Source organism: Ornithorhynchus anatinus, chromosome 5 (genome assembly GCF_004115215.2).
Source record: "Ornithorhynchus anatinus isolate Pmale09 chromosome 5, mOrnAna1.pri.v4, whole genome shotgun sequence".
Classification (NCBI taxonomy): domain Eukaryota; kingdom Metazoa; phylum Chordata; class Mammalia; order Monotremata; family Ornithorhynchidae; genus Ornithorhynchus; species Ornithorhynchus anatinus.
In genome coordinates this window covers 14540219-14562509 of record NC_041732.1, presented here as the reverse complement: position 1 = coordinate 14562509, position 22291 = coordinate 14540219, and the positions used below count along the sequence as shown (strand labels likewise).

The 22291-nt window shown below is 51.5% G+C and overlaps 1 protein-coding gene and 1 non-coding gene across 2 annotated transcripts in view; one reads left to right on the top strand and one right to left on the bottom strand.

Annotated features, from left to right (window-relative positions):
* Positions 1-3467: 3467 nt before the first annotated feature.
* The window catches only part of SEMA7A (semaphorin 7A (John Milton Hagen blood group)), a 58867-nt gene continuing 40043 nt past the window's right edge, over positions 3468-22291 (bottom strand). The window contains exons 9-16 of the mRNA XM_029065833.2: positions 20429-20568; positions 20124-20305; positions 19035-19143; positions 18029-18227; positions 9486-9601; positions 7923-8077; positions 7049-7110; positions 3468-6218 (exon numbers count right to left, since the gene is read on the bottom strand). Of these exons, the coding sequence (XP_028921666.1) occupies positions 5848-6218; positions 7049-7110; positions 7923-8077; positions 9486-9601; positions 18029-18227; positions 19035-19143; positions 20124-20305; positions 20429-20568 (1334 nt within the window). The 3' untranslated portion in view covers positions 3468-5847. The remainder of the gene's footprint in view (positions 6219-7048; positions 7111-7922; positions 8078-9485; positions 9602-18028; positions 18228-19034; positions 19144-20123; positions 20306-20428; positions 20569-22291) is intronic.
* On the top strand, positions 15671-15808 carry LOC114812736. Its single transcript, XR_003760386.1, has one exon. It is a non-coding gene; the product is annotated as a small nucleolar RNA SNORA7 (small nucleolar RNA).

Sequence of the window (22291 nt, the reverse complement as noted above, 5' to 3'; positions counted from 1 at the left end):
GATGAGATAACCAAGGCACAGAGAAGTGAAGTGATTTACCAAAGATCACACTGCAGACAAAAGGCGGAGCAGGTAATAGAACCTGAGTCCTCTGACTCCCAGGCCTGTGCTCTTTTCACTAAGCAGCATGGCTCGGTGGAAAGAGCCTGGGCTTGGGAGTCAGAGGTCATGGGTTCAAATCCCGGCTCAGTCACTTGTAAGCTGTGTGACTTTGGGCCATTCACTTAACTTCTCTATGCCTCAGTTACCCCATCTGTAAAATGGGGATTAAGACTGTGAGCCCCGCGTGGGACAACCTGATCACCTTCTATCCTCCCCAGCACTTAGAACAGTGCTTTGCACATAGTAATCCCTTAACAAATGCCACTATTATTATTATTATTACTAGGCCAAGCTGCTTCTCGGTCCTTTACCCTCTGCCTTCATCCAAATTTAATTTGCATGTTGTTTGCCTATTATTTATAGATTCCTTATTTAATGTCACAGTGCCCTTAACTTCCTTGAGTGACTGAGTCTTCCTCCCTTGATGTCCCCAAGCACTTCCCCTTTACTCTATTTACACCTGTGAGAGGGAGTGAATTAGGGTAGGTGATTAAGACTTTAACTCCCAGCCCCCCACCTTTTTTTAATGATATTTGTTAAGCACTGACTATGTGGTAGGCACAGTTCTACGCACTGGGGTAGGTGCTAGCCATTCACATTGGACACAGTCCATGTTCCACGTGGGGCTCATGCTGTAATCTCCATTTTACAGATGAGTTGACTGAGGCCCAAAGAAGTGACCTGCTTTGCCCAAGGTCACACAGAAGACAAGTAGCAGAGGTGGGATTAGAACCATGTCAAAAAGGCCCTAGGTAAACCGCTGCCAATCGCCCCTGGAGCAGGGGGCGGTGAAATGTCAGGGATGGGACGCCTGGCAGAGCTGTCCACCTGACCGGCCCAGGCTTCCAATAGGAGCAGGCAAACCTCGGGGGGAGAGTGGTTTGCCTGCCTGGTGATACTAAGACACTGAGCCTGCTCAGACCAACCCACCAGCCATGGGCAGTCAGTCCGGCGGCCTGACTGGGGGTGTATTTGGTGGCGAGGAAAAGGAACGACGAAGGCAGGCAGGGGAGCTGTTCCGCTGCTCCAAGCCCACTCTAAAGCCCACTCGGGTTTCACTTTTGGTTCCCATTCTTGGAGCCACGTTGGTTTGCTAAAAACAAACCTCTCAGCCCACAAAAAATGTTCCCAGCCCTTCCCACACTTACCAGAGTCATAGCCATGAGGCATCCTTAGGGTGGGGAGCCTGAAGGAGTCCAGCCGGAAGACCTGCTGCTGTATTTGCATTTTGATTCCAGAGCTTCATGTGCTCACAGTCTCATTTTTCTAAGACCTGGCCTAGTTCCCTTCTGGCCCAGGGCAGGGTGGCTAGGCTGAAAGGCGAACCCACTGCCCAGCCCGGTGACTCAGACCGGTGGCCCCATGGAAATTGCCGTCTCTGCTCCTTGACAGGCCCTCAGATGGGTGAGATGGGTGAACATGGCACCCAGTGCTGGGCTTGGAGGAAAGCACCACAACCCTGGTCACTGTGTGTGTGTGTGTGTGTGTGTGTGTGTGTGTGGATGTGTAGAGGATGCTCAGAACTAGAGCCTGTAGAGCCTGATGGGAAGAGAACCACAAAGCTGGAAGAGGCAGGGCTCCCTGGGCCTTGACTTGTATTAGACATCCCCTTCCTGCTCCGGGCCTCGAGCTTCCCTTCCCAGATCGGGACACAATGCACGATAACAGATGGGGTGAGGAGGGAGATCCATGTGGGACATCACGTCGCACCCCGCAGGGGACCACTCCCTCGAAACTCCTCCCTCCACTCTGCATCCCGGCGATACAACTGGCACAACCCCAAAGTAGGAGAAGAGGAGAAGGAGAGGGCCCCTGGGAGGTTTTCCAGCCAGGGCTTCTGGGTGATAGTTCAAGAAGTGACTAGGTGTTGTGGGCGGGAGCAGCGGGGCTCCGTGGACACCCTATAGTCCAAGGCCAAAGGGACTTCTGAGAGTCAGCCCTCCCCCTCGTGTACTTCGGCTGCAGGGAAGCAGGAAAAAGAGCTGCGGGCCTCTGGGGGTGGGAGCAGGAGGGAGGGAGGAGCACTGAGAACCAAGGGTGGGGCCAACGCAGGCTCTACAGGCCAGCCAGGATGACTGGCGATGAGAGATTTGGGCAAACCACCTGTAAAGGTGGGCTGAGGATGCCTAGTGTCTCAGCAAGGAGGAATGCAGACAATGCCCTCTAGGGAGGAACCAGCCTGAAAGAGTCCCCCACTGCCAGAGTCAAAGCTTAGCGAGGGACCGAGGCGGGGGTAACAAGGGAGCCCAGGGAGTCCTGGAGGGGCACGTCAACGGTAGTCTGTAGGAACAATGGCCACAGATGGCTCTCTGTGAGACCGGACCAGGAGAAGTACAATCACATGATGACATGATGGGCACCATTTTCCAGAAGAAAGCCGGCCCCCTTTGGGTCTACAGTGTTTCCCTGAGGGTATCCTGCCAGTCCAAGATTCTTGGTGACCCTACCCCCTGGGGCAAAAGGTAGTCTGCTGCAGAATCTAAGCTATGGGACAGAGGGCAGCCGGCTCTGAGGGTAGAGGGGGCCAGAGGGAGGACAGGCCCAGGTCAAACACAGAGCAAGCTTGCTCTCTTCACAGTCCAGGCTGCCTGAGAAAGGACCAGACTGGCTCTGAAATTCCTCCTGGAAAAATCTCAACCGGGGAGCAGCCATTAATTCTACGAGATGGTAAGATCTTTGAGGGCAAGGATCATGACTACTGACTCGACTGTGTCCTGTGATTGCCCAAGCACTTAGCACAGTGCTCTGCACAGAGTGAGCACTTGATAAATACTGTGGATTGATTGATTTGAGGAGCAGCAGCTCCCTTTGTCAACCGACCCATTCTAATGGGCTCCCAGTGGCTCTGTGCTTCCTCAGAGCGCAGAACCAAGAAGACTCCATCGGGAGCCAGGAGCCACTATGACTTTCCCAGGATCCCATGGGGTCAGTCCTGATCCCTCCGTAGGAGTAGCCAACTGGGTTTTGAGCAGGCCAGGAGAAGGGGTTGGGACTTGCGTAGTTCGGAGGGAGGTGGGCATTAGGGGTCCAATCCAATCCTCCTCATATCAGCTGGTAGGCCTTCACCCAGCCTCCTCTCTCCATTCCCCCTCAGCAGAACTTACTAGGAAAAGTAGCCGATCTGAGATCTCACAACATGCCTCCTGATAGCAGTCCCTGAATTCCCAGGCTCCACCTCAACCATCTGGTCTCTGGGATGCTAGGAATGGGGACCGCCCCCCCACCCCACCTCCCCCCACCCCCGGGAACAGACGGCTGTCTCTACCCACTGGTCTAGTCAATCCTTCTCATCGGGTGAGGATGCGGCGGCAAGCAGTAGCAGCAGGCCCAGCTGGCCCAGCTGGCTCCCCAGAGAGATGGCAGCGTGGCAGTAAATAAATAGGCTGTTTATTAGTAATATATTACATTAATAAAGTGCATCGAGAAGAGACATAGCAGGTCCGCGCTCACTGGACCCTATGGAATGCGGTGGGAGGTGGGGAAATGAACTGGCTGGCTACTGAAATGGTTTGACCAAGCCCCGCTTCTGAGCCTGGGGGACCCGGGGGGATGGGTGGGTTGTGGGGGAGGGCACTCAGAAGAGGAGGAGGGAGGGGGAATGAGGATGCTTTCACCAGCAGCCCCTTCCTGCCTCTGATGACTCTTGCCATCTCCCAGCTGTTTGCCTGGGTGTCAAAGGAGAGGCACCCACATCCTTCCATACACGGATCGGCCCCCCCACCATGCCCCCACCCCCACCCCCCCACAGCCCCTCTTGTCGAGGCCAATTTTAGAGACTGGTACTCTCTTGAGCACACGAGGAATCAGCTAGGGGTAGGGGTGGGGCACCCCAGGGATCTCAGGGTGGGGCTCAATCTCACCCTCCCCCATCACCTGGGGCCACGAGGAAGGTCACCCCAACGACCCCACGGAGCTACCCCCGCGTTCCAGCCAAATGGAGCTGGGCCCTTCCCGGATCCAGGAGAGCCCCTTGGAAATTCACAGTTTAGCCTAAGTTACGACGCAATCCTGAGCCGGATGAACAAGTGAGCGGATGACTGCATGATCACGGATGCAAGCAGAGCCCTTGGTATGGAGCTGGAGAACAGGGAAGGTGGGGGGTGGGGAACCGTCACTCTCCCACCCCCAATTTCACTTAAACAGGGATTCTCACCCAAGCAGGATGGAATCGCTCCCTGGTCGGATGAAGCCGGGCTCTCCTTCCCTCCTCGGGGAATTTCGGCCCCAAGCCAGGAGGGAGGACACTTCCCTTGGAAATCAACATAATGAAACGCGGACAAACTATTCTCCTTCATTCTTCCCGGAGCCCTCCGCCCATCCCACCCCCTTCCCGGACCCCCCGCCTCCCGCCCCTCCCTGCCCCATTGAGCCCCACCAGGTCCACTGGGCTTACGTAGGCCCAACGTTGGCATGAGCCCAGGCTCTGAGCAGGGCCTGGAGCCTCAGATGCCAGGAGTCCCCAGACCATTATGAGGAATTCCCATGTCCTCTGCTGCGGTTTTGGTTTCGGCCATATGTATCTGATGCCCCGCGTTCAAAGTGGAAGATTGAACACTAGGGCTGTTTTCATTTGGAAAGAAAACTTTCCATTCAGGACCCGGCCATGCCAGGGCACTCTGTCTCCCCTTTCCCCACCCTCCTCCCCATCTTCCTCCTCCACCTCCTCCTCCCCCCACCCACCCACCTCAGCATGCTCATGCGTCCTGGGACCCAAACGGGTCTGCCTCGATCATTCAGCCCCACGCATGCCCCCAGCAACTCCCCCTATCGGAGGTCAGGGACCAGAGGGCCAGCAGAGGCTGGAAAGAAGCGTGGACGACACCGATTGGTCCGTCAGGAACCCCGGGCAGTCCAGGGCTGACCGGAGAGGGATTCCTGGGGGAGGGAGCAGGCACGGGAAGAGGAGGAGTGGGAACGGGATCCGGGGGATCCCTAAGTCTCTCCAGTCCAGCTAGGCAGACAATCCCAGCATCCGGCCCTTCCCTGTCCTCCATCCAGTCACGGGTCCATCTCCCCACACCACACGTGGCATCACATGGTGTTCCGCAAACAGAAGCCAGTTGGAAACAGAAATGACTCTTACTGTCTCCCAGAGGGCAGCCTCCTGTCCCTCTCTCCCAACTCTCCTTTACCCCTTCTTCTGGCTTCCTCGCTTACCCCACCCCCATGCACCAGTAGGAAACAGGCACATGGTAAGATCTTTGAGGGCAGGGATTATGACTGTTGACTCTACCGTGTCCTGTGCTCACCCCAGCATTTAGCACAGCGCTCCGCACATTGTAAGTATTCAATAAACACCGTTGATTGGTGAGTCCTTCTCTCCCGGGAGCAGATATCAAGGTTTCCGAAAGATTTGTAAAGGAAAGCACGGTGTTCCCTTTCCCCCCCAACTACCTCCCTCTTCTCCACTCTCAGGCTCTACTTTCCCACCTCTCACCTCTGTCATTCAATCCCATGCCAAGCCCCTCACATCTCCCAGGGGGTGGATCAGCCACGCTGCCCTCCAGAGGCCCAGATGGCTCCAAAATGTTTACCTCGGGGAACCAAGAGGGGAGAAAGGAGATTCCGTGGCTTCTGCCTCGATTTCCGGGGGACGGCGGAAGGGGGAGAGTCTAGGGAATGGTCTTGGGGGTATCTCCCCCGGCCGAGGAGCACAGGATATGACTCTGGGGGGATGGGGTGGAGGGGCAGGGGGTGAGGAGAGAGGGTGGGGGTGTGTCCTGAGATTGGAGACGGACGGGGGGCTTACTGGAAGAGAAGGCACAGGGCCACCATCTGCAGGAGCCCTAACCAGGACAAGGCCCCTAGCATGAAGCCCCCATTGTTCCCCTGCAGCTGAGAGGTGGAGCTCTCCTTGCTGGCCAGCTCCTCCTCCCAGATGGTGCGCGTGTAGCTGCCCTCCCGAGCTTTGCAGCGGTACAGCCCATACTTCTCGGGTGTCAAGATGGTGATGAAGTGGATGCAGGCCGCGTGCTGGTGACCCGGCTCGCACTGCTGCACTTCCTGGTCCTTGTGGTGCCAGGAGTAGGTGGCGTGATGTGACTCCACCGAGCAGTTCAGGTAGTAGCGGGAATTTGGGGGCACCGTGACCTTGGAGATGAAGGGCTTGGCATCCCCTGGCGAGATGAGAAAGTAGGTTATCTCCCTTGTCCCTTCTTCCACTCTTCCCCCTCTAGGCTGTGAGCTCCTTGTGGGCGACCAACTCTATTGTACTGTTCTCTTCCAACCACTTAGTACAACGCTCTGCACACAGTAAATGCTCAATAAATAATATAGAACTTGTTAAGCACTTAGAATGGGCCATGCACTGGACTAAGTGTGGAGTAGAGGCAGGAGAATCAGGATGGACATAGTCTCTGACCCACATGGGGCTCCCAGTCTAAGTAGGAGAGAGAACAGGCTTTGAACCTCCCCCATTTTACAGGTGAGGAAACTGAGGCCCAGTGAAGAGAAGTGACTTTTCCAGGGTCACACAGCAGGCGACTGACAGAGCCAGGATTAGAACCCAGGTCCTCTGATTCCCAGGCCTGTGCTCTTCACACTAGTCCATGCTGCTCCCCCAAAATATCACTGACTGATTGATGGATGGATGGATTCTGGATCTCTGCACACAATAAGTGTTCAATAAATACTACTGACTCATTCCAAGTCTGGGTTTCACTCAGTGCCCTAAGGATGACCAGAGCATGGGCTAAATTTGCCCTTTATGCATGAGGATCTGAATGCCAGGAGCAATATGATGTGGGTGGCCAGGATAAGATTTGCTGAAGTCGCTCTGACTGTTCCCAGGGCCTGCTACTAATGGGAGTGACTATCCCTCTCTCCCAGTTACAGATAAGAGTGACCCTTCTTCCAATTCAGCCAGGGAGCTCCGGGCAGAATGGGAGGAGCCATGCCTGCTTCATGATTGACAGAGACCCTTCAAACCCAGCCAGGGGTTACTTACCAGAGAAAGTGGTCGGGCACAGCAAATGAGGATCTTCATGGACAACCGCTTGTAACATGGGCCTGGAAACAAGAGGGGGGAGTTAAAAATGAGTGACAGAAGTGGTGCGTGACCTTGGCAGTCAGCTTTGCTCCTCCTCCTCCTCTTCCTCCTCTCCCTCTCCTTCCTTCTCTACGTCGCCGCTAGTCTTTTCTGGAACCAAGCAGCTTGGCTCATCAGCCATCCCCTTCTTCCCTGGCTGCATCGTCTTAGGGGATTCCATGAGTTCCCACTGACACATCCAGGCAGAAATGAAGGAGGATGCCTGGACCACTCACCCTAAGAGCTGGGCCAGGAGGATTCAGCCAGGATGACTGTGTCCTGAAATGTTCCATCAGCCCACTTAAAATCGGCAACCCATCTGAGCCGGGCTAGACAAGGACTGTGACCTAGTGGAAAGAGCCCATATCTGGGAGCCGGCTTTGGGCAAGTCCCTTGACTTTTCTGTGCCTCGGTTTCCTCATCATTAAACTAGGATTCAATCCTTGTCCTCCCTCCTCCTTAGATCGTGGGCCCACTGTGGGACAGAAAATGTGACTGACTTTTGGATCTTCCCCAGTGCTTATCATCATCATCATCGTCATCATCATTATTATTACGATCATCATCTTGGAGACACAGGTGAAGATAGTGGAACAAATAGATAGCATCCAGACCTCCCCTTACCCCAGAATTTCATCCTGGACCGAGCTCCAGTGGTCCAGTGGCCCCTGCTCCAGACCACCTTGGCCGAAGTAGCAGGCCTGGAACATTGCACCCAGACGAGCCTGAGCAGGGCAGGAGAGAGCAGGGCGGATGGGGCCAGAGGCCCAGGAGGGGCGGCGGAGAGGCTTACCCAGGATGCTGGTAGATGGAGTTACACTTGCTACCGGTCCAGCCGCAGTATGGATCCCTGGCCAGCAGGCAGGCCTGGCAGCCACCCACGTAACTGGCGCACATGTCCAAGGGCACCTGGGTGACCTCCCTGTCGGAGCTCACATACAGCTTCCTCTGGAAAGACAGAAGCCTGGTAAGATCCAGGCACCGGGGCCCCCTCTGTCCACTCCACTCCATCCCCTTAAGGAGACCCTGGACCTGGCCAGCTTTACAGGTGTATGGAAGATTTCAAAGCATGGAGAAACAATATGGCCTAGTGGATACGGCCCAAGCCTGGGAGTCAGAGGGACGTAGGTCCTAATCCCAGCTCTGCCACTTGTCTGCCATGTAAGCTTGGGCAAGTCATTTCGATTCTCTGTGCCTCAATTAATTACCTCATCTGTAAAATGGGGTCTAGGACTGTGAGCCCCATGTGGGACAGGGACTGGGTCCAACCAGATTAATAATAATTGTGGTATTCACTAAGCACGTACTATGTGTCAGGCAGAGCGCTGGGGGAGATCCAAGGTGATTGGGTTGGACACAGTCCCTGCTTTAATCCTCATTTTGCAGATGAGGTGACTGAGGCAGAGAAATGTGAAGTTCCTTGCCCACGGTCACACAGCAGACAAGAGGCAGAGCCGGGAGTAGACTCCAGGTCCCTCTGACTCCCAGGCCCTTGCTATAACCAATAGGCCAAGCTGTTTCCCTTACCTTGTCTCTACCCCAGCACCTAGAATAGTGCCTGGCACATAGAAAGTGCTTAACAAATGCCATTAAAAAAAAATCACCTGGCAGACTCAGGATGCCAGATGACCATCTGACTGTCCCTATGGCCTTCAGGGGAAGGGAACCTCTCTAGAGTCTCTCTCTAGACCATCAACTCCTTGCAGGCAGGGAACTTGTCCATCAACTCTATCTTAATGGACTCTCCTAAGCGCTTAGTACAGTTGCTCTCTGCCTACAGTAAGCACTCAATAAATCCCACAGATTGATTGACCGATTGAATCGGTGTGGTGCAACCAGGATTAGATGCAGAGAGGCAGAGACCCGACCCACCACAGACCAGGGAGCCGCAGTGGAAGTTGTGGGAGACTGAGGGGCAGGCCTGGAGAGTACCAGGGGGCAGGTCTGGAGAGCACTGGGAGACAGGCCTGGAGAGCACCAGAGGGTCATGGGGGAACCAGGCGCAGACTGGGAAGGCAGCTGAGCTTGTGGATGGAATACAATGGGAAAATTCTAGACAAATTAGCAAGCAAATTAGCTCCCGTTATTTCTGAATCACCAGCTCAGCAAACAAGGCTTAGGACAAGTCTGCAGCACTGTTTCTTGCAGGACACTGGGGCGGACCCCACCCGAGAAGATGCCCCTTCAGGTGAGGGGTGGGACAGAGAGAGGAAGGGAGGGGAACTGGGTGGGGCAGCCGACTGGTCGTCTGGCAGTTATATAGAGGAGGGGGCTGTTGGGAAGGGGGATGGGCTGTTGGTCCAAAGGAGGGAAAGGAGTGGGGCTGGATGCCCCCAGACCCGGAAGGAGGTCTCACCGTGCTAGAGTCAAGGATTAGAGACTGTATGGCAGCTGGCTTGTGGAAGGGTTTGATTTCCATGATGTTAAAGATGCCTTGCTCTGACTCCACCACCTTGTGAATCGTTCCTTTGTCTGTGAGAAGCAAGAGGCAAGACAGGATTAAAAGGGGGATGGCCTGGGGGAAAGAGCCAAGAACTGAGTGTCAGGAGACCCAGCTCCACCACTTGGCTGCTGCGTGTCCTTGAGCAATTCACATAACCTCTCTGGGCTTCAATTCCCTCCTCTGTCAAATGGGGGTAAAATACTGCTACTTCTCCCTTTTTAGACCATGTACCCCTTGTGGCACAAGGTCTGCTTCTGCTCTGATGATCTAAAATCAATCCCAGTGTTTAGCTCAGTGCTAGGCACATACAAATCAATAAATACCAAATGAATACTTAGCAACTCAGAATGATTAATGATTAAGGCTTCAGCTCTTATCTCCTTTGTGACCTCGAGCAACTTACTTCACTTCTCTGTGCCTCAGTGATGTCATCTGGAAAATGGGCATTCAATACCCATCTTTCCTCTTCATCTAGACTGCGAGTTCCATGTGGAACAGCGAGTGTGTCTAACCTATCTTGTATCAACCCCAGTACTGAGCACAGGGCTTGGCACTTAGTAAGCACTTAACGAATACCCAGTTATTAATAGTGTTGTTGTGAGCCTCAAGTGGGACACCCTGATTACCTTGTATCTCCCCCAGTGCTTAGAACAGTGCTTGGCACATAGTAAGTCCTTAACAAATACCGTTATTATTATTATTATTTTATCATTGTTATCATTATCCCTGTGGAGGAAAGACTAAAAGACAAATGGCATAAAGGAAACTGAGAAGCCTAGACCCCAGGATACAGAAGGCCAGGAGTCCCCAAGGGCATAAGAAGGGGAAAATGTGGTTCAGTCATATGGTTTCTCAGCAGGAAAATTCCATCCAGTTCACTGCAGAGAGCTGGGTGGTTTCCGAAGCCAAAGCTGTGGTTGTCAGCTGATGGCTGGATTAGCAGACAGGGTCTGCCGGAAGACCAGAACACCTCGATAAACTGATCAGGGGTAGATGAACCCCAAACTCTGCCAATCAATCAATCAGTCATATTTATTGAACACCTATTGTGTGTAGAGCTCTGTACTAAGTGCTTGGAAGAGATCAATATAAGGAAGTTGATAGACAAGTTCCCTGCCCATAACGGAGGGAGAGGCAGACATTAATTATGGATAAATTATGGATATGCACACAAAGGCCGTGGGGCTGAGGGAGGGATGGATAAAAAGTAAAATCCAAATGCGAGGGTGGTGTAAAAGGGACTGGGAGAAGAGGAAGTGAAGGCTTAGTCGAGGAAGGCCTCTTGGAAGAGATGTGCCTTCATTAAGCTTTAAAGGTGGGGAGAGTGACTGCTGGATATGGAAAGGGAGGGGACCAGAAAAGAATGATGGGAAATCTTCTTCTCGGGGTGCTCTAAAGAAGGAAGTCCCACCTTCTGGACTAAACCCCAGCCCCGAAATAATTGTATTCTTTTGTTAGGCGCTTACTATGTGCTAAATACTATCCTAAACTCTGGTATAGACACAAGGTATTCAGACACTGTTCCTCATGGACCTCACGATCTAGAAGGGAGGTGGCACAGGGATTTAATCCCTATTTGAGAGATGAGGAAACAGAGGAGCTAAATGATTTCCCCAAGGTCATACAGCAGGCAAGTGTTAGAGGCTGGATTAGAATCCAGATCTCCTGATTCCCAATCCTGTGCCAGCCAAGTGCTGAGGGAGGAGTAGGAGTTGGAGGGGGAGAAGGGGAAATGAGCCAGGAGAGTGGGTCTCTCTGGGGTTCAGACAATTGCAGTCATTATCTCCTGGGAAGTTGGAGAATTTCCCTGATTTAGAAAGGGGTCCTGGGGTCCGAAATCAGGGACCCAACATAACCTGCCTGTTCAGGATCAGAGAGATTAATCAAACAATTGTATTTACTGAGCACTTACTATGTTCACAGCACTGGTCTAAGCACTTGGGAGAGTACAATCCAACAGGATTAGCAGATGTGTTCCCTGCCCAAAACGAATTTATGATCTAGAGATGGGGATCAAACTCAGGGAGCCCCGAATCAGAGAGGCCCGCTGTCTTTCCCAGACAGGACCCATCCCTGTTTTTGTTCCAGCATCATCCTTGAGCAGGCAGAGTGCTGTACAGTGACAAAAGAAGACATGGCCCCTGCCCCTGAGGAGTTTATAGTCTGCTGGGGAAGTCAGGCTGACACAGCCAGTTCACCTACAGTGGGAACAAGAGGAAATACACAGGCATCTTCCCTCATCACTGATACACAGGGTCTCGTCCATCCTATCAGAGACTCCTCAATTGCCAGCGGGCATCTGGAGGTCAATCAATCAGTGGTATTTATTGAGCACTTATACTGTGCAGAGCACTGTACTGAGCACATGGGAGTACAATATGACAATATAGTAGACACATTCCCTGCCCACAACAAGCTTACGGTCTAGAGGGGGAGGTTACAGTGTAGAGGTCATCTCTTCCCTGCCTCTGCCCCTGTTCCCGACCAGCTTGCACCTCATTAATTCCACACAGACGGCAAATAGCCGGGGACCCTGTGGCCACAACCCAAAATGTTCTGAGCCTGAGGCTCTGTGCCTGGCCATCCTCTCTACTCTGCCAGCATTTCAAACCTACAGCATCGTGCAAATTGCAAGGACAAGAGCAGCCAAGACTGATGCCGCAAAACGGGCTGTTAAAGATCCATTTCACACTTGCTCTTCTATCCGAGTCCTCCGAATGGTGAGCCTTACGTGGGCCCTGTCTGCCCACCTCAAGCTTGTTCTGCAGGAAGCAGGAGCAGAGGTGATGGGCCACAGATGGGAAAGCCTATTACACGCCCTGCAGGAGCGCTGAGTCCAATTAAGCTGACGGCCTTATTAAAGGCGTCTCTGGCAGACGTCCACCGAGAATGGCACGGTCCAGGATAGCGAACCGGGGAGCCGGGGAAGCCAAGGGTCCAGGATCTGATCCTTAGTCAGCCATGGGTCTGCCCTTTCCACTGCGAGTGACCCGATAACCCCTTCCATCCAACGGTGGGAGGAGATGCGCAAACTGTACCCCTGACTCTAGACTGTAAGCTCCTTGTGGGCAGGGAATGCATCTGTTATACTGCTGTATTGTTATACTCTTCCAAGTACTTAGTATACTGCACACTATGTCTTGCCTATGCCGCCGTCGACCCCTGGGCCACGTCCTCCCGCGGTTCTGGAATGCCCTCCCTCCTCACCTCCAACAATCTAATTCTTTTCCCCTCTTCAAATCCCTACTTAAAGCTCACCTCCTCCAAGAGGCTTTCCCAGACTGAGCTCCCCTCTTTTTCCCTCTGCTCCCTCTAACCCCCCTTCACCTCTCCGCAGCTAAACCCTCTTCTCCCCCCTTTCCCTCCCCTCCTCCCCCTCTCCCGTCCCACCCCCTCAGCAGTGTACTCGTCCACTCAACTGTATATATCTTCATCACCCTATTTATTTTGTTTAATGAGATGTACATCACCCTGATTCTACTTATTTGCCATTGTTTTCATGCGATGTTCTTCCCCTTGACTCTACTTATTGCCATTGTTCTTGTCTGCCTGTCTCCCCCGATTAGACTGTAAGCCCGTCAAAGGGCAGGGGCTGTCTCTATCTGTTGCCGATTTGTACATTCCAAGTGCTTAGTACAGTGCTCTGCACATAGTAAGCTCTCAATAAATACTATTGAATGAATATAAGCACTCAGTAAATACGAATGACTGATTGACTGACTGACCTAGCTGTCAGCCCTCTGCACCTTCTGTCCTGGCCCCCACTGCTCATCCCAGACTAAACCCCCTTTTTCCTCATCTCCCCCTTCTCTCCTCATCACCCTGACTTGCTCCTTTTGCTCTAGCCCCCCTCTTGTGTGTATATATATACACATATCTATAATTCTATTTTTATTATTGCCTGTTAATGTTTTGATGTGCATATATATCTATAATTGTATTTATTTATTTATAGTGATGTTATTGATGCCTGTTTACTTGTTTTGATGTCTGTCTCCCTCCTTCTAGACTGTGAACCCATTTTGGGCAGGGATTGTCTCTCTTTGTTGCTGAATTGTACTTCCAAGTGCTTAGTACAGTACTCTGCACACAGTAAGTGCTCAATAAATACAATCGAATGAATCCCCAAATCCCTAAAGGGGTTATCTGATTGACAAAAAGATTGGGGGATTTTGTTTGCAAAACTTTCCTTCCACCTTCAACTGGGCTCAGACCCTTCAGACCTGGAGACCCAGAGCACTGAAATAGAATTAAAGCCCCCTTATCTGAAAAAGACCTTGGCAGGTCATCTAGTCCATCCCCCTTCCTCCAGAGTGAGTGGTCTAGCCTTTTCTTCAAAATCTCCATGGTCGGGCTCAGTAACGTATCACAGGATTCCTTAGCACCCACAGTCAGAAAATCCTTCCTGATGTCTAAGGTAAAGCATCTGATTCGTTATCCCCTCATAGAACATTTTGGACTTAGAGACTCAGACTGACTCTCCCCTCTCCCTCACCCAGACCACAAAGCTCACTCTCTCCATCTCCTTCCCTCCCTCTTTCCATCTTTCCTCTCTGTCTTTCTCTCTCTTTCCCTCCCCTCTCTCCCTTCTTCCACACTTTTCTCCTCTTTTTCCCTCTCCCTTTTTCTCTTCTTCGATTCTTCGCCCCCAGACTCCCTCCCCACCCTTCCTACTTCCATTCTTCCATCTTCTCTCTTCTCTCTCTCTCCTCCAACCTGAAATATTCCAGTTCCCACCTGACAAACTTTTCAACAACTTCCTCTCTCTCCTGCAGCCTCTCTCCTAGTTTCGCCAGGTCCCATTTCAAGGGCTGGATTCCACTTTGAACACAGCCTTAGTCTAATAAATCCCATCTGAGTTCACTGGTGACCACTCCAAAATCAATTTCTTCCCTCGCCTTCAAAGCCTTTTTGAAGGCACATCTCCAACAAGAGGCCTTCCCAGACTAAGCCCCACTTTACCTCATCTCCCACTCCCTTCTGCATCACCCTGACTTGCTCCCTTTGCTCTTCCCCGTCCCTTCCCAACCCCACAGCACTTATGTATAGATCAGTAATTTTATTTATTTGTATAGATGTCTGTCTTCCCGCCTCTAGACTGTAAGCTCATTATGAGCAGTGACTGACAGTTTATTGTTGTTCCCAAGTGCTTAGTACAGTGCTCTGCACACAGTAAGTGCTTAATAAATACGATTGAATGAATGAACTCTGAAGACTTTCCCAGAAGACTTAGAACAGGCAGACTATGGAGCTACTACAGTGGGGACATGCTCCCTCCTGATCTGCCTGTGCTGCCGGGCTCGGTGAAGAGAGGTCTGGGCTAGCCATGAGGTGAGGTAATGGCCCCCTGTTGATACCAAGGAAGCAGAATGGCCTAGTGGATAGAGCACAAGGCCTGGGAGTTAGAAGGACATACGTTCTGATCCTGGCTCCCCCACTTGCCTGCTGTGTGACTTGGGGCAAGTCACTTCACATCTCTGAGCCTCAGTTCCCTCAACTGTAAAATGAGGATTAAGACGGTGAGCCCCATATGGGTCAGGTATTGTGTTCAACCCGATTTGCTTGTATCCACCCCAGCATTTAGTACAGTGCCTGGTATATAGTAAGTGCTTAAAAAATTCTATGCTTATTCTTCTTCTTATTATTATTATAATCATTACCTGGAGGCCCAACTCTCACTGCTGTTCACCGTTTTGTGATTGGCCCACCTCCCGGCGCCCAGGGCCCTCCTCCCTGGGTCTTCTGGGAGATGACATAAGCAGAGTTCTATTTCGAGCTCATGACCCAAGTGTCTTTCTTGGAGCCCTGAAGGCCAGAGGGAATAGGGAATGAACGCATCCTCCCGGAGGGGATCGAAACCTGGCCACCAGCCAGAGCTTGGTGCCAGCCTGTCATCATAGAGCCCTAGGGTTGGAGGGAATGTCCCAGAGCCCTGTCTTATTTTTGTTGTTTTTTTATAGTACTTGTTAAGTGCTTTCTATGTGCCAGGTACCGTTCCAAGCTCTGGTGAGACACAAGGTAATCAGGTTGGACACGGTTCATGTCTCATGGGGTTCACAGTCTCAATCCTCATTTGATAGATGAGGTAACAGAGGCACCCCCTCTCAGGGTCACACCTGGAGAGTTTCCAGTACTCTACCAGTCTCGGCTACAGGAGGGAGAGCCAAGCAGAAGCCTACCCATTCCATTCCTAGCTTGGGCAGTGGCTAGCGAGTGGAAGGCCATCTGCTACAAGTCAAAACTCACCCATGCTGGGCAGCAGTGGCACGGGAGAGAGTCAAGGGTGGAGACTCGAGTTTACTGTGCGGAAGGTGGTGATGGTAAACCACTTCCATATTTTTACCAAGAAAACTCTATGGATACACTACCAGAACAATTGCAGATAGACAGCGGGGCATTCTGGGAGAAATGTGTCCATGGTGTCGCTATGGGTCGGAAAAGTTACAGAGAAGTTAAGTGACTTGCCCAAGGTCACACAACAGACAAGTAGCAGATCTGGGACTAAAATCTAGGTCCTTCTGACTCCCAGGGCCATGTTCTATCTATCCACTAGGCCATGTTGCTTCTACTTCCAGTGCCACCTTAGAGACCTTCAGTGGAGAAGATGTCACCTGCCTCTGTAGCCCATTTCAAGGACCCACCTGTTTCTTGGTCTGGACACTCTTCCTTTTGTTCTCACCTCAATCAAAGCGGAGAGGAGAGAGCCACTGGCTTCTAGTCTAGTGCTGTGGAGAATGGGCACTAAGCCTTCTCCTGGCTCAATGACCCAATTAGACTGTAAGCCCGTCAAAGGGCAGGGACTGTCTCTATCTGTTACCGATTTGTACATTCCAAGCGCTTAGTACAGTGATCTGCACATAGTAAGCGCTCAATAAATACTATTGAATGAATGAATAATAAGCCATGATTACGGTGGTATTTGTTAAGACTTACACGATGTGCCAAGCCCTGCGTGGGGCTCCCAGTTTAACCAATCAACAATAGTATTAATAAGCCTGGTAATTGTTAAGCGCTTACTATGTGTCAGTCATTTTACTAAGCGGTGGGGTAGATAAATGATAATCAGGTTCTTATCTTCCCTCCCAAATCCTCTCCTACTCCTGATTTTCCCATCAGTATAGATGGCACCACCATCCTTCCAGTCTCACAAGCCCATAACCTTGCTGTTATCCTTGACTCCTGTCACTCTCATTCAACCCTCACATTCAAATCATCACTAAATCCTGTCGGTTCCACCTTCGCAACATCTCTAAAATCCACCCTTTCCTCTCCATCCAAACTGCTACCTCGTTTATCCGAACACTTATCCTATCCCACCCTGATGACTGTATCAGCCTTCTTGCTGACCTCCCTACCTCCTAACTCTCCCCACTCCAGTCCATTCTTCTCTCAGCTGACCAGATCATTTTTCTACAGAAATGTTCAGGCCATGTTTCCCTACTCCTAAAGAAATTCCAGTGATTGCCACCTCTGCATCAAACAAAACCTCCTCACCATTGGCTTTAAAGCAGTCAATCATCTTGTCCCCTCCTACGTCACCTCGCTACTCTCCTACTACAACCCAGCCCACACTTCACTCCTTTAATGTTAACCTTCTCACTGTATCTCCATCTCATCTATCTCACCGCCAACGTCTCACCCACATCCTGACTCTGGCCTTAAACGCCCACCCTCCTCATAGCGACAGAGAAAGACTCTCTCCCTGCTTCAAAGCCTTACTGAAGGCACGTTTCCTCCAAGAGGCCTTCCTTGAGTAAGTCCTCCTTTCTTCTTCTCCCACTCCCTTCTGCAAAGCCCCGACTTGTTCCCTCTGTTCATCCCCCCTCCTAGCTCCACAGCACTTATGTACATATCTGCCATTTATTTATTTACATTACTGTCTGTCTCCCTCCTAGACTGTAAGCTCATTGTGGGCAGGGGATGTATCCATTTATAGTTATATTATATTCTCCCAAGCACTTAGTAGAGTGCTTTGCACACAGTAAGTGCTCAATAAATATGAACGAATGAATGAACATGAAGCTCACAGTCTAAGTAGGAGGGAGAACAGGTATTATTGAGTGCTTCCTTTGTGCAGAGCATTGTACTAAGCCCAAAGGAGAGTATACTACAAAGAATGCAATACAAAGTTTAAGGAGAAAGAAGACCAGGCATTTAATGCCCATTTTACAAATGACAAAACTGAAGCAAAGAAAAATTCAGTGATTTCTCTTAGGTCGCACACTAGGTAAACGGTGGAGCCAGAATTCGAACCCAGGTCCCTTGACTCCCAGGCCTGGGCTGGTTCTTCAGTGCTACTCTACTTCTTAATGTCTCTAACCTTGATCCTATCCCCTGAGGCCTGGGACTCCAGGACCCTGACTTAGTGAGTGGTCACTCAGCAACGACCCTAGGGATAACCTCATCCCCTTTTCTTCAGCTTCCACCCACCCTCTGCTGCCCTTCCGTCTCCTCACCTGTAGCGATAAAGAGGACGTTGAAGGTGCCGTTATCCTTGTCCTGCATCTGGTGCACCACGATTTTCTGGTAGTGGTACTTGGAATGAAACAGTGGAGTCTTGGTGAGGCCCATAGGTTCTACCCTCTGAGTCACCTCCGGGTGGCTGTCTGCTACTTTGAAAGTCACGGTCGGGGTCAATTGCTGGTTTGGAAGACACTGTCCCAAGGGAGAAAAGTCAGAAGTCAGGGCAACAGGAACCAGGAAAGAATAATAACAACAATAAAAATAATAATGATGATGATAATAGTAACAATAACAGTATTTGTTAAGCATTTACTATGTGTCAAGCACTGTTCTGGGCACTGGGATGGATAGAGGTTATTTAGGTCAGACGGAGTTTCTGCCCCAAATGGGGCTCACAGTCTAAGTAAGAGAAATAATATTAATAATAATATTAATGGTACTTGTTAAGCGCTTACTATGTGTCAAGCACTGTACTAAGTGGTGGAGTAGATACAAGATAATGAGGTGCGACACGGTCTCTGTCCTACATGAGGCTCACACTCTCAATCCCCATTTTACAGATGAGGTATCTGAGGCACAGAGAAATGAAATGACTTGGCCAAGGTCCCACAGCAGACAAGTGGGGGAGTCAGGATAAGAACCCAGTTCCTTCTGACTTGCAGGCCTGTGCTCTGTCCATTAGGTCATGCCACTTATTCCCTCTTCCCAGACAAGGGAATGACTTTCCTTGCCTGGGACCCTAAGGGCATGGAGGAAGAGGAGCAGTAGGTGCTGGGGAAAGATGAGCAGAGGGTGCTAGGGGAAGAGGAGCATGGAATACTGGGGAAATAGGAGCAGGGCATGTTGAGGGAGGAAGAGTAGGGGGAGCTGGGGGAAGAGAAGCTGGGGTTACTGGGGGAAGAGGAGCAGAGGGTTCTGGGGAAAGAGAAGCTGGGGGTGCTGGGAAAAGGGGAACAGTGGGTTTCGGGGGAAGAGGAGCAGGGAGTGCTGGTCATTCACCTGGCCTGGGCGGGGTGAGGGAAGGGAGTCACTGAAGCCTTTGAGAGGGGACGTCCGGAAGATGTGGTCAATGTCGCCAATGGAATAGACACAGACGGCCGAGTAGTTCCTGCAAGAGAGAACTGGCAGGTCAGGCAGGGCCTGGCTCCGGTTCCCTGAACACACTTCCCAGATTTTGGTTCTATGGGATCCCCTCCTAGACCAATCTCTAATCTTCATCCACCCTGCTGCAGGCTGGTTCCAGGCTCTGTAGTGCTGGGGAAGCATGAAAGGGTTATTTGGGCAGGAAAGGGTGGTACCTAGCCTAGTTTAAGGCTGCCTTTGAGGCTCCAGGGAACCCCTGCCCACACAGACACACACCCAATACTCCACCCAGGGCAGGCCAGGTGGCAAAGTTCTAGACTTGAAGAAATGGAACAAGAGGAGTTTGGCCCATCTCCTTGCTTTCAGTTCCTACTTATTCATTAGCAGGGTTAAGACATGAAAAGGGAAATGACACCATAATTGGCCATGGTGTGAGCATGGGAGGAGTTGGAATATTTTCACCAACCAAGACCTCTGGACTTGGGACTCCTTTGGCCTTTCTCCCAGTCTCAGCATACATCGACATGATCCACCATGAATCCTACAGCCCTACTGTCCCAGGGCAGGCCAAAATAGGAGGTCGTCTCCAAGAAGTGTGAGGTGGCTGTAGTTTGTAGCCCCTCTATTGGTCATAAACCCAAACACACGTGTGCTGACGCACACACACACTCTCATACCCCTTCCCTACACACGCTTTAGCCCCGAGCTCAACATGCATGGATCCGACCACTGGAACCCATTGCGGAAGTCAGATCTCATCCCAGTCCATATTCTCTGGAGCCATGAGAGGGAGACAGGGCTTCGGCTGGGCTGATCCCACTTGGCCCCGACCCCACTTGGCTTCCTTAGGAGACGACTCTGTCAGGATCTCCAGTGCTGCCCTGCCTACTCCACCCACCCTCCACCAACTGGCCCCTGGAAGCTCCTGGTTTCCATCTCCCTCCGTGCTCTGGAGCCTGTCCCTCGGGAAGTGGGGTGAAATCAAAGAAATAAGATGAAGCCCACCAGGGGTTGGAGAAGATCCCGTAGACTCTGGTCTCCTTCCAGTCCTTATTACCGGGGACAATGAAGACGTCCTGCAGCCAGTTGAAGTTCTTGTTGGTGGCTGGGTCGCTGCACACCAACATGGCCTTCAAGAAGGTGTTCCATTTAGAAGCAGAGAGGGAGCTCTCACCACCTTGGTCGCCCTGGGGAATACACAAAGGTCAGAGTCAAGGATCAGGGCTCTTCCTGGAGCGAGCGAGAGAGACAAAGAGAGAGAGACTGGTTCTGGGGCCCGGCCCCATCTCTGGCCTGGGCTGAGGCAGTACCTTGCATAACTGGGCCACCCTGGAGACATTCAACGGTGCCTCGGGGTTCTTGTCTGGATTGTCCTCTCGGAAGAAGTAGTAGATTTTATCATTGTACGATTGGTTCTGATGGATGATGGTGGCCTTGATGAACTGTGGGTCTGCAGAAAATAATCATGGAGACCTTGGAAGTCAAGCAGGAAGAGGCTGGCAGGGGCGGGGGAGGAGGGCAGTCCTTGGACTGACCCAGAAAACCATGAGCCAATTCCAAATCCAAAGCCGAGGAAAGGAGCTCTCCCTTTTTTTTTAATGGTATTTGTTAAAAGCTTACTATGTGCCTGACACTCTCCCTCCCACGGGCTCCACCGCCTCTTCCCACCCTGAGGGAGGATGCCACAAGTCAGGACAGGCCTTTCCGCCTTCCCATCAGTGTCGGGGGTGTGTGTGTGTGTGTGTGTGTGTGTGTGTGTGTGTGTATCTCCAGTTGTCCAGTGTCTAGCCATTTCACTCAGTCTCCTGGACCTCAGTTCAGGCTATCCCATGCCTCAAGAACCTCCAGTGGTTGCCCATCTACCTATGTGTCAAACACAAACTCCTCACCATTGGCTTTAAAGCCCTCCATCACTTTGCCCCCTCCTACCTCACCTCACTGCTCTCCTACTACAAACCCAACTCACACTCTTTGCTCCTCTAATGCCAACTTACTCATTGTACCTCAATCTCACCTCTCACACTGCCAACCTCTCACCTATGTCCTGCCTTTGGCCTGGAATGACCTTCCTCTTCATCTCCAACAGACAAAAATACTCTCCCCACCTTTGAAGCCTTATCAAAGGCACATCTCCTCCAAGAGGCCTTCCCTAACTCAACCCTCATTTCCTCTTTTCCCACTCTATTCTGTGTCACCCCAATTAACTCCCTTTATTCACCCCTCCCTCAGTCCCACAGCACTTATGTACCTATCCATAATTTATTTGTATTAATGTCCCCCTCTAGGCAGTGAGCACATTATGGGCAGGGAGTGAGTCTACTAACCCTGTTATATTGTACTCTCCCAAGCATCTAGTACAGTGTTCTGTGCTCAGTAAATACTTTTGGTTGATTGATTGATCTCAAACAAGAGGGTCTGGGTTTGAGCGTGGGGTTCTCCCCAAGAAGGGGAGGGGCAATTTAGATCCCCTGGGATGGGCAAGAGTTGAGGCAGAAGTTGTCTGGACTATTTGCTGGGAGCACCGAATGTCCAAAGAATGCATAAACAATAACTGAAGAGCTTCGGGAGAGGGTGGTTCCCAGTTGTTTGTGCATCATTGGAAAAAGGTAGGTAACCCACTGGTGAGAGAGAGAGGGCTACAGAGAGACAGAGAGGAACTCCCAGCCTCTTGGGGCTCATTAAGCGGCGATTTCCTGGACGGGAATCACCACTGAGAACAGGGGGAAGCAGTGGAGCACATAATGCCACCTGCGTTCAGTTTTGTTTTCTTCTGAGCCCGGGATCCCCCAGAACCACCCGTTTCAGCCCTCCGTCCCCCCACCCCGGGCTTCGTAGCCACCTCCAGCTCCCCAGGACCAACTGTGGCCTGGAAACCAATCGGCTATTACCTTGCAGCTGGCTCCCCATTGCCTAGTGGATAGAACATGAGCCTGAGAGTCAGAAGGACATGGGCTCTAATCCTGGCTACACCACTTGTCTGCTGTGTGACCTTGGGCAACCCACTTCACTTCTCTATGCCTCAGTTACCTCTTCTGTAAAATGGGGATTTAGACAGTGATCCTCATTAGAGACAGGGACTGTGTCCAACCCAATTTACTTGTATCCACTCCAGAGCTTAGTACAATGCCTAACACATAGTAAATGCTTAACAAATATCGCAATTACTACCATCA